The sequence below is a fragment of the Larimichthys crocea genome, chromosome XI, assembly GCF_000972845.2.
Source record: "Larimichthys crocea isolate SSNF chromosome XI, L_crocea_2.0, whole genome shotgun sequence".
Lineage (NCBI taxonomy): Eukaryota > Metazoa > Chordata > Actinopteri > Sciaenidae > Larimichthys > Larimichthys crocea.
In genome coordinates this window covers 5,145,762-5,157,287 of record NC_040021.1, presented here as the reverse complement: position 1 = coordinate 5,157,287, position 11,526 = coordinate 5,145,762, and the positions used below count along the sequence as shown (strand labels likewise).

Sequence of the window (11,526 nt, the reverse complement as noted above, 5' to 3'; positions counted from 1 at the left end):
GCCCCCTTCCTTCCTTCCTTTGCTCGCACCAAATCCAATTTACTCGTCTCCAAACCACTCCGCCGCCTCCTTGAGTATGATAATCTGTAGATCTGCGAGAGCCAGTCAAGGATGGATTCTAGAGATCGTGTTTTGGTGTAATAACACAGAGAATATGGGATGATTGCGTCTGGAAGTTGGACCAAAAAGAAAACAACACTTGTAAGAGTTTTATCCAGAGTGCATCATAAAACAAAAACAAGGATTGGTTTGCAAGAGGACAACACACTTTATGTGATGAAATACAGCATCTGTATAGTAATGGGTTAGCCTCTCTTTTACCCACATTCCTGGTGAATCAGAGGTCTGTCAAAATCTGCACTTCATCCGAGGCCACAAAGCAGACTTTCTGTGGACTTAGAGACACTCTGCTTGTGATTCAGACTTTAAATATGAATATTTATAATTGACAGCAATGTGAACATGAACTCGAGGGCGACAGTCCAAGGTCCTTTTTGGCTTCTTCTGTGTCTGAGAGGACGTACACATGACTAGCTTTGCATATTTTCTGCAGAGTTGGACAGATAAAGTTGGTTCAGGATTGGAATTAATAAATTATTAGCAGTGATAATGCCCATGTTAAGTTTTAATGTGCATATAAACAATATATTTTTCTTGCATGTACAGCAGAGGAGCCATGATGAAGTTTGAGCGTTAATTTCTGACATGCATTTATCAAAATAGAAAACTGATGCTTTCCGTGTCTGTGTTCGTGTCTGTCCTAGTTTCATATTTGTTACATGAATATATTTATACATAGAAAACAAATGTTACATATTTAAGAGCACATGAAAATGAAAATCTGAGCAAGTTAACAAAGTCTAGCGGGCAAAACGCTCCTAGTGGGGAACAAAAGATGAACATGATCAGCTTCAACCTCAGGACAGAGCACTTCCTTGAGTCTGTTTAACATTTACATTAACATTTTCCCCCTGTGACAACAAACATTGTCTCAGCTGCAGTCTGCTTTTCCTGTGAGTTATGTAGATAAGATGAACGTAATAGAAAAATCCTGCAAAGCACAGTTGTGTTTTCAGATTTTTTTGTTCTGTTTCCCCATTTCATACAGCAGACCGGTTTGAGATGAATTACAAGTGATCTCTGTCTTACGGATTTAACAAAGAGCCGTAAACTGAAGAAAAAAAGGATGGAAAAGACGCAGAGATTTTCTGAGCATGTGAGGATGTTCTTTGCTTTGAACTTTCCGAACACAGTCTGCAAATTACATTTATTTGGAAAATGAACTCTCAAAGGGCTTCAAGGACGCCGAACACTCCGTGACAACACAGACGGCGAGCTCGACAAAAGTCTCAATTTGGAGGACAGAAAATGAAAGCTTGTCAGTCAGGTGTGTAGAGGCGGCGGAATAACAAACGAGTCCTGACAACAAATTGAAACCCAAACACTCAGGAGAAATGTTTGCTGCAGGGCATCGAACGCCAGCCTGGCTAATGTTGTATGGTCACCATAGCAATGACACCCAGGAGGCGCATCAGTTGATTACCGTGGGCAACAGATCCACAGAAGCAAAGGAAGAAGATTCAGGGCTCAGGGACCACTCGACTGTCGGGCTGCAGACCCAATCCGCTTATTGATCATGAACAGACAGATATGGGCTTTATATCAAAGTGCAGCATCACCAATCAGAGCTGTTGTTCTCTGCAGGGCAACTATTGAACTTAGCACTGATTGAAATAATGTAAGTCTGAGAGAAAACTTGTACTTTAAGGTAAAGTATGTCCAACTTGCTACTGTAAAGTACTCTGACAACACAGATTAACCAAGCTGCAACCTCCGTGGCTGTGAAGTCAAACCAAGCTGCAGTTCCTCAGACGTCCACTTGAAGGCTGGTTTCAGTCTCCATAAGTCCCCATGTCCAAATGTCCAACTTCACAGCAGAAATAAACATGTTTACAGCCTGGTACAAAAAACAATTTTGGTCTCTGTAGCTAATTTCCCCGTTCATGACAACTGTACTGAGGGTGAATTCATATACAACTCACCTGTTCACATTATATTAAGGCTTAAAGTTAACAATGTGGATGGTTTGATTGGCCTCAGGTTTCCTGATGGTCCGCATCTTTGCTGATATTTAGATGAGCCTGGAGGCAGAAGAAGCAGTACATCCAACATGGTGGAGGCCAGTGACGAATATTTTCAGCTTCAAAACAGCTCTTTGGAAACCTGTGGGTGACATCACGCATACGCTGTCCATTCTTTATACATAGTCAGTGAGATTGGCTCCAAAACAGTTAATTATACAAGTATTATGATTGTAATTTGATTGGAAATCAGTCGTTCCGTGAGTAAACGAGTGAACTTTAAGCCTACACGTGTCACACGACTTGACAGGCGTTATAACGGCTGTCACATTAACGGAGATAAAGGTGCGACAAAGATGAGCGTCGACCATTTACCACATACTGCCATTACAAAGTGAATACAATTAGCTGATAATACAGTCCCATCAGTCACCGTCAGTAATCAATACACAACCATTAATCAGGCCAATTACTAACAGCTGTCAATGTCAGGCGACCTTATCATACTTAGTGGTTAACTAGTGTTTCTGTCAAAAATAAACATATTGGCAGTTTGAATTAAACTGAAGCTCCCTGCAGCTGTCCCTCTTAGAAATATGACATTCATTATGTGTCCGTAAAAACTCTAGAAACACGAGATATGTCAACACTCTTGTGAATTTGGCATCTACAGTATATAATCCATAGATGATGAACTGGTTTGGTGCTGAAGAGAGCTTAAAATATATGTATAATTTATAATATAATAATATGAAACATTTTTTAGAACGTCACATCATTCAGCCGACAGACGATCTTTGCCGATTTAGATGCAGAGATAGAGATGACCAGAACCAACACACGACTCTTCGATGCAGAGATAGAGATGACCAGAACCAACACACGACTCTTCAGAAACCTGTGGGTGACATCACGGACACGACATCCATGTCTAAACTGTCAGTGGTCCAAGCACATGTTATTCGTATTTCTACAGTTCACTTTGTGATTATTAAACTTTCCAGAGTTGTGAAGTCCCGTCTCATATTATTATACGGATCATGGATCTGTTACTCAAACCAGATTTCCTGGATTGTATTTCATCGACTCACCGGCACCATGAAGTAGATTCGATCTCCAGTAACAGTTTGTAACATTATGAATGTTCTTTAAACTATTTCACAAGTGCAGTACTACTACTAAACTGCCTTTGAGGTGTAAAAATTCAGTGGATTTTTCCTTTAAGTTGATCTGCAGAAAGGGTGGTAGTCGCCACTTTTCTCTGTTCGCATCATTTACTCCGCAGCAACCTTCAGTGACTGGTTGCGGAGGGACATGGAAATAAGCGGCAACAATTGCCTGCATTTACAGTGAAAAGGTCAGGCCATTTTTTATTGAATTTCAGCCCCCTTTTCTTTTTTCAAACATGTCTTGAACGACTATCACGCACGGCTGTTCTCCTTCGGGACACCCACATTTTCTGTAATCAACATAAAATCACTTTACCGATAAGTTTCCTGCTGTTCCACCAAGTTTGTAAAAAAAAAAAAGTCAATGGTTTTCTCTCCCCGCCGGCTACTGACAGGTGGAAACCCAGAAAATTAAAGAATGACCGTGATGCATGCTTTTTCTTTACTCCATTACCTTCAGTGCAGCGGAGAGATACATTCACACAGTGGATGTAATTTTGTGACTGACATTTTCTAAATCTTTTAGAGACAAACAAACTGTTATTTTAGCGGCATTTGCAGAGGTTTATTATTTACCATTAATATATTGTTGTGTACAGTCCTTGAACATCTAAGTAGTAGAAGAGTTCTGACCTGAACCAAAGACAGATTGAGGTATTTAACAGTACGCAACAGATTATTTTATTATTAAAATAGACTTATTTAAAACCAGGGTTGGTTGGTTTGAGTCCAGATGGTAACCCTAGATTTCCTAAACTCGAGATTTGTACAGGTTTCTGCACAAGAGAAGTTTTTTAGGGTTACTTGGGGCCAGCTCATCCATCCATCAATGTTTTTTTATCCGCGGTTGGGTCGTGGTGGCATCGAGTTTAGCAGACGCTCCTCTACCCAGCGACACATTCCAGCTCCTCCTGGGAGATCCTGAGGTGTTCCCAGGCTAGATGGGCTATAAAGTTCCTCCAACGGGTTCTGGGTCTGCCACGGGGTCTCCTCCCAGTTGGACCTCCAAAGGAAGACGCCCAGGAGACGTCCTAATCAGATACCTGAGCCACCTCACTAGCAGCTCTTCTCCAAGCTCCTAACCCTATATCTAACAGCAGAGGAAGTTCATTTCAGCCGCGATCCCATTCCTCATTCCCAACACGGAGCGAGCGTGACACCATTTCCCAGCAGAGAACCATGAGCTGAGTTGTTTTCTCATTCCTCTCCCTGTACAGTAAAACGTGCTTTTGAGAGGTAATCTTGAACTCAGGGGTGTTTCGGCAATCAAACATGACCCGGGGAAACTAGTTAACCAGAATGTCAGCTGGACTTTGCTGTTAACTTGGGAGTCGTAGTAGCTAACAGGGTGATATTATAGCAGTCGGTGTGTATTTTAGACGTAAAATATAAATTGGTGATACATTAATGTACTCTTGGTGTAAATTTAAGTGTAAAATGTGATTTCGGCTTTATTCATCCACTTAAATATAAAGGTTTGATCGTAACTGCACTCTTCCCACGTATTTAATTTAATTTGTCGCTTTGCTGTTAAAGAATCTGCCGTTTCACCGTCTTTAGAAATGCAACGGCAGGGATAAGTGCAGCTTCTGTCCTCCTGCAAGAGAAATTACATTTGAGCAGGCAGATCAGAGCGTGCATTAACGTGATGGTCGCAGCCTTCGCTGTGCTCCCGTTACAAATGATGCCAGCAGAACGGACTGTCTGCGTTCACCAACAACCACCTCCTGATTGCTACTTCTGAGAGAGAGAGAGACAGAGGACGAGCGCCGCAGCTTTGTTGCCATTCTCTCTCCAGATATGAGTCATTTGTTGCCACATGGCATCACGCCTGAGAAGAGTTTATGAGGAGGAGAATCTGTGATAATAGATTTGTGGCGCCATGCCTTCCTGACTCTGCTCTCCGGAGCTGAAAAATGTATGCAATTAAATTTCTAATTTCTTTCTAATCAGGTCAGACCTGTCTGACTTCATTATCAAGAAGCAGAGCTTGTTATTAAAATCAATCAGATGAAGATTTGACTGACAATCCTAACTCTGGAGTTCACTGGAGCTCTTTTCTGTGATTCGGCCATAGAGGTTAATCACAGTGTACAGATATTCAGTATAACAGCACGACCTCAGGTGTGATATCGCTTATATATAACAATTGTACGAGCTCCGTTTGATTGATGATTTGTCTGTCCGTTTATTTAATCATTTTTTGGCTCGACTAACACAAATGCAACTGTACCGGGAGCATAAGCAACATATAAACATTTCCTGAGCAGGTCAGCTGCTTTGTATCATGTACACAACCAGCGAAATAAGATTTGCTTTGGTCTGATAAAATGGTTAATATTATCAGTAGGTAGGTCAATCTCTTTAACACCAACAGGAAGCAGGACCAGTTAGTTTATCTTTATGGATTATTTTGATGCCAAATTGACAAGAAGACTGTCAACATATGACGTATTTTATTAGTTAGTTTAAGACACGAAGGTCGGACAATCCAGAAAAATTAAAGAACTTTGAATGCGTCCTCATGACCATCAAACACCGAGGAAACTAACTCTCACGAGGACCACCCAGGAACGGAAGACCAAGAGTTAGCTCTGGTCAGCAGCACCTCAGATTAGAGACCACGTAAACTTCTCAAAAAGAGACTGTGCCAATCAGACCTTCATGGTCGAATGCAAAGAAACCACGACTGGGGAAGACCAAGAAGAAAACTGGCCAAGAAACAAAAAAGAAATGGACATTAGACCAGTTGTAACCTGTACTTTTAGTCTCATGAGTCCAAATTTGCAAACCGCAGTATCCTTGTGAAATGTAGATGAACGTGAACGGATGGTATCTGCATGTGTGGTTCCCACCGTGTGAAGGCGTGGAGGTGCTTTGCTGGTGACACTGTTGGAGATTTATTCAAAAATTCAAGGCACGCTTAACCAACAGAGCTACCGTAACATTAAGAATCTGTTTGCCGCTTAGTGAGAGCACCATTTGTTTTTCAACGGGACAATGACCCTGAACACACCTCCAGGCTGTAGATGTAGAAAGCAACAAAAATAAAGAATGAGAAGATGTGTCCAAACTTTTGACCTCATGTAAAATGAGCATTAATATCCAAGGTGATAATATATATGCAAGCTGTTATCACGCACTGAAAGCTTTGCATGAATGCATTGTTCAAACTGCAGACAATATCGAGACGATAATGACCCGCAAGTCGTCTCCGCTGCTTTAATATCGCTGCGGAGCTCCGTCGGCTTTAGCCTCCCGACACCTGAGCCAAAGACTGAGTGAGCCTCATAATCTGTGCTGCACCACCTGTGCTCATGCAGAGTGTGTTTACATTTTTCACATCCATACAGTCAAAAGAGCTCCCTTTGCACCTCCTTCACTCGGGGGAACAAACACACCCAGAGAGAAAACACATTATTGATGTTCTCGGAGCTGCTTTTTTAAAAAAAATATATATATGTTTGTGTGTATTCGTCTCCAGGAGGAGATTGATGCAGAATCCCCTGCAAAGAGAGGACATTTCGCCAAAGGGGTTTGGGAATAAAACAAGATCAGTTTGAGCTATTTGCTCGTATTGAGAAAACTGGAGGATGAATTTAAGTAAATGGATTTTGAGAAAAACAGGTATAAATGTGTCCTCCGCCGTTTTGCCGATCCTGCACCTGCTTGCGTGAGAGTGGCGATGTCTCGGGCAGCAGCAGCAGCAGCAACCTCACGACAAAAAGGTGAGAGAGGCTTTGATGGGAATCAGCCAGCTTTCATGTGCAGCCAGAGGGGAAGACAGCCCTGGGAGTACAGCTCATCTATCTCTGCTATAAGGAGAACAGTCGCCTCGGGCGCCAAAAGACAGCAACTCAAAAAAAAAAAACACACACACTCGCAGGCCTGATTTGTTACACCCTTGTGCGATATACTCGACTGACTTATATTTCCTCCTAACATCTCATCTAAATTCTCCACAGTGCATGACTAACCACTGCTGTCACCCTAATCTTAAAATAAGAATAATAAGATTCTGACTCCGAGGTTTAAAAATAAATTTAAAAAATCGTGTTTGAAACGTTTAAAACAGAAATATTCTCAGGATGTCGAATCATTTCTGTTGTCGTCATCCGCTTTCGGGTTAAGGAGATTATGAATCATGAAAAACAACAACAGAGACATTATTTTACTCTGATTACACACGAGAACTTCACTGCATCAGCTCTTCTTACCAATATTCTGCATGTGAAAGCTGCAGACACTACGAACACCGCAGTGGGTGATAAACAGTGCAGATGGGCAACACTCCTAGCAACAAGGCAACAACGTGGGCAACAGGATAGAAGAAGAAAAAAATAATTCAAATGTTCCCTGGCAACAAGAATTTCCAATGGGATTTAATATGAAAGGAGCACGTTTTTAAAAATCTGAGGGGAAATCGGCGTCATTTTCCTTTCCCTCCACGGGGAGGTCGGAGGTCAGCGACAGGATGGCGTTTCTGACAGCTGCTGGAAAGTGTTGCTAGAGATGATGGCCTACATCTCTGAAGCACAGACTTCCTCCCATCTTAAGATGATGGACTGAGTGTTTTTATTTTATTCAGATTTCTCTCAGGAGCTGGAGATGAATATGGTTGTCTGGAGTATTGGAGAGTTTTTACATGGTGTTAACTCACACTACACGGTTATATTTGCCCGTCTGATCAGCCGTTATGTTGCTGCTCGTGCTGAATTAGTTAGTTTTAAAGTAAAGTCTACTCAAACGAGACCTTCTCCACAATGTTAAGAGAGAAAAGTAGTATTATATCATTGTAGGATATAATGGACAGCAGCCACGTGGGAAGTAATCAAACTACAACATCGGGAACCATCTGTCTATCAAATTTCAACCAATCGGAGTTGTTATTCTCACGAAGCGATGCTGTTCTTGTCTCTCTGGTTCTGCCATTGCCGTTTTTCAGGCAGTCACTTAAACCTATGGACTGTACACAGCATGGACATTGTTATCTGTGATGTCACCCACAGGTTTCCAGCACCCATCCATCCTCCCGGGTAATCTAAAAAACGGCAAAGACGTGGATCATCGGTGGAGTTGAGGTGCCTGGGTGCTCAAAAAAGAAGTCTGTAAGGACACCTACCTGTCAATCAAAGCGACCATGCTCCTAATCCTGCATAACTTTAAACCTTAATATAATGTGAACAGGTGAGCTGTATATAAATTCACCCTCAGTACAGTTGTCATGAACGGGGAAATTAGCTACAGAGACCAAAACAGTTTTTTGTACCAGGCTGTAAACATGTTTATTGGACATTTGAACATGGGGACTTATGGAGACTCTGTATTAAGGAATTGCCATATTAGTTTAAGACGCCACGTCTCAATAAGTTTTGGTTTTGAGCTCACTGACTTGTCGTTCCCACCATTGAAGAAACCAATCAGAACTTTGTTGATGGGGTCTTAAGTGTAGTTGAAACGGACAGTCAATAAGAGCAATAACACCGTTTTAAATATCCTTTTTTTTTGGATCGATGTGAACATCATTAAGTCAACTGATTTCAGCCACAGATGAAACATTGTCCTGTTTCTATGGGAGCTGTCTGTCCTTTCAAAGAGGTCATTGAATAGCTCTCCCACCCAGGTCTCAATCTGATTTATTTATTGAACAGAGCTCCAATCGCCATCTTCGAAAACAGAAAGCAGCACCGAAGCTGTTCTTTATGTTGGCTCGTGTCGATTGGTCACCACATCTTGTAGCTCGATTTCTCTGCTTTGTCGAGACCGTGTAATCATGTTGTCATCCCCCCCCCCGCCCACCCGCGTGGCCTTTAAAACAAAAGTCCACACAGATGGGCTTGGACAAAAAAATCCTATCTAACACAGAGCTGATACGTTTTATCTGTTCGGTGACTCTGTGTCGATCTAAATCAGATCTCGGACGCCGCAAAATGTTTATGTTGTTTCCTGATTGAAATCAGACAGCAAGGCCGAGCGTTCATGAGGTTTACTCTTCCTTCAATACAAATGGCCGAGCGTTCATGAGGTTTACTCTTCCTTCAATACAAATAAAGGAACTTGTCGACAAAACATAAACAAGGTCTTCATTGTCAGATGGTAATTGTAGCCACAACAAAGTCCCCCTGTTGATAAATACCAATCAGCTCAGACTTTAAAAAAGATAAATAAGAAAACAAAACAACAAAAAACAAAAAAAAAATGTAACTAAGCATCAGGATTTTCATTTTAATAAGAACACCAGCAATTAAAGCTACAAAGAAGTCTACAAGGTAAATTAACGAGGCTGTCAATCAAATGTTTCTGGAGTCCTTACATGTACGGGCTGATAAAGCAAATGTGCCGCGGGTAAGAAAGCCTTGAAATGTCTGTTGTCTGTCGATGTGGCTGGTGATGTAGATGTACAATGTGACTGTAGAGAAGCAGTCCAGCTGTGTAAGAGGGGGGGGGGGGGGGGGGCTACGGGATGGCCCGGTTGGGTCTCTTTGGAGGGGGAGGGGGCATTAGCTCAGAGTCCGGGTCCGGCGCGTGTTTCCGGTTCTGGGCTTGGACTGCCTGAGCACAGCGGTCCACGTACTCCAAGAGGATTTCCTTAGTGACGGGCTCACGGATGCTTTTACACACAGCTGGAGGGACAACAAACACACACAGACAGGAGGAAGGAAGTTAGTACAGAGATGGTGAAATACAAATAAATACATCGCCTGCAGATGTGTCGCACATTTCCATCAAGGAACGAGGTCTGATCCAGATCTCAGCCACAATCAGCGCGTTCACGACCACGCCGCGATCCCAAACAAACGTGCAGAGCGTGTTCTAGTTTCAAAGCGTCATCAGCCCGAGGAGAAACGCGCCGCTATCCGTCTAGATTTTTAGATAAAAGGTGTTTTTCGCCACAACAGCCAGCCCGAGGACGCAAAGCTCAATAATTCAGGACTGTCTTCTTCCGTCTTCTTCTATCAATCCGATTCATGCTTTAAATGTATTTTCTCCCGTGCTTCTTGTTTTTATTGCTTCAATTTGTACTTTCATGTGCCTCTCCTTTTGTAAAGTCAGCGTTTAGATCAAGCGCCCGTTCTTTTTAAGACCTGAACAGATAAAAAAATGTCCACAGCAGAACAAACAAAGTGTTTTATCCGCTGTACTTTTAATCTTGGAGTCAAATTTTCTTGCACTTCGCTGCTTCTTCCTCTTTTGTTTGCGGTTTGTACGCGATCATGAATGCAAAGACTGCACTGCGTACGGTAGATTAGATAAAGTATTTGGACATGTCTTAGTTATTCTATGCATCTTAACAAAATGTAAGACTTTCTAAAGGTCCAGTGTGTAAGATTTAGGAGATTACAATCACCTGCCTTTAGGGCTTTTTCATCCAATGGATGGATTCTGCAGCCTCACTGCTCGTTAACACTAACCGCTACACGCTGGACCTTTAACACATTTTATTGCCTTCAATTTTATAAATCAAGTTTAACATTTTTTTTAAGGATCCACAGGAACTCTGTACTACATCATTTAAAGACAGTAACCTTTGGTATTCTGAAGGCTTTACGTTTTTGTGGTTTTTTGAAAGCAGGATTAATTTTGACTAAATCACGGACCAGAGTTCGTTTCTCCGGTTAGTCCGCTTTATTTGGGCAGGTGTGAAAGCTCATGGGCCACCTGAAAATGTGAAGTCTCTGTTTGCGGCGTCTCTGTAACCACAGCAGGATGTCGTAGTCCCTCACTCTTCATCGTCTTTTCCGGTACCGCTGTACAAAGCAGCATGCTGGACAGCTCACTGCCTCGCCTGCTGCTCATACTGGGCAGCTTCTTGTGAAAAACCAATTAGGTTTGAACACCAAAGTAAAAAAAGACTGCATAAATTTGGTGTTGCTCCATTGTTTTGTTTTTGTTTTCCGGTCCTGGCCAATCGATGAGCCGGGTTTTCTTCTTCCTCTTACTTTTTTTCTTGCCCGAAAGCTGTTCTGACTGCATGACGCAGTCCAGGCGGTGTGAAATTTTTTGGCGTTTCCTGCCCAATTAAACGAGTCCCCCAGACTATCCAGGTGTGAAAGAGCGATACGGGACTCAGTCCATGCAGACTTAGCTGGGGAACCTGAGGGTGGCCGGAGGCAGGTTTAGGTCCAGCTTGGTAGGGAGCGTGGAGAGGTGCTAGATCACCTCCTGAGCTCTGCTGAGGTGCCCTTGAGCAAGGTACAGAACCCCCTAACTGGTCCCAGGGTGCCACTACGTGACGCCAATACACACACATGTAGAGGACCACATGTATTTCAGGT

General features: G+C 42.5%; 1 protein-coding gene and 1 long non-coding RNA gene across 2 annotated transcripts in view; one reads left to right on the top strand and one right to left on the bottom strand.

Moving 5' to 3' along the window:
• Positions 1 to 8,524: 8,524 nt before the first annotated feature.
• Positions 8,525 to 9,437, top strand: LOC113746856 (uncharacterized). Its single transcript, XR_003463189.1, has 2 exons — positions 8,525 to 9,234; positions 9,276 to 9,437. It is a non-coding gene; the product is annotated as an uncharacterized LOC113746856 (long non-coding RNA).
• The window catches only part of rngtt (RNA guanylyltransferase and 5'-phosphatase), an 84,333-nt gene continuing 82,069 nt past the window's right edge, over positions 9,263 to 11,526 (bottom strand). Inside the window, exon 16 of the mRNA XM_010752180.3 lies at positions 9,263 to 9,873. Coding sequence (XP_010750482.1) covers positions 9,707 to 9,873 — 167 coding nt within the window. The 3' untranslated portion in view covers positions 9,263 to 9,706. The remainder of the gene's footprint in view (positions 9,874 to 11,526) is intronic.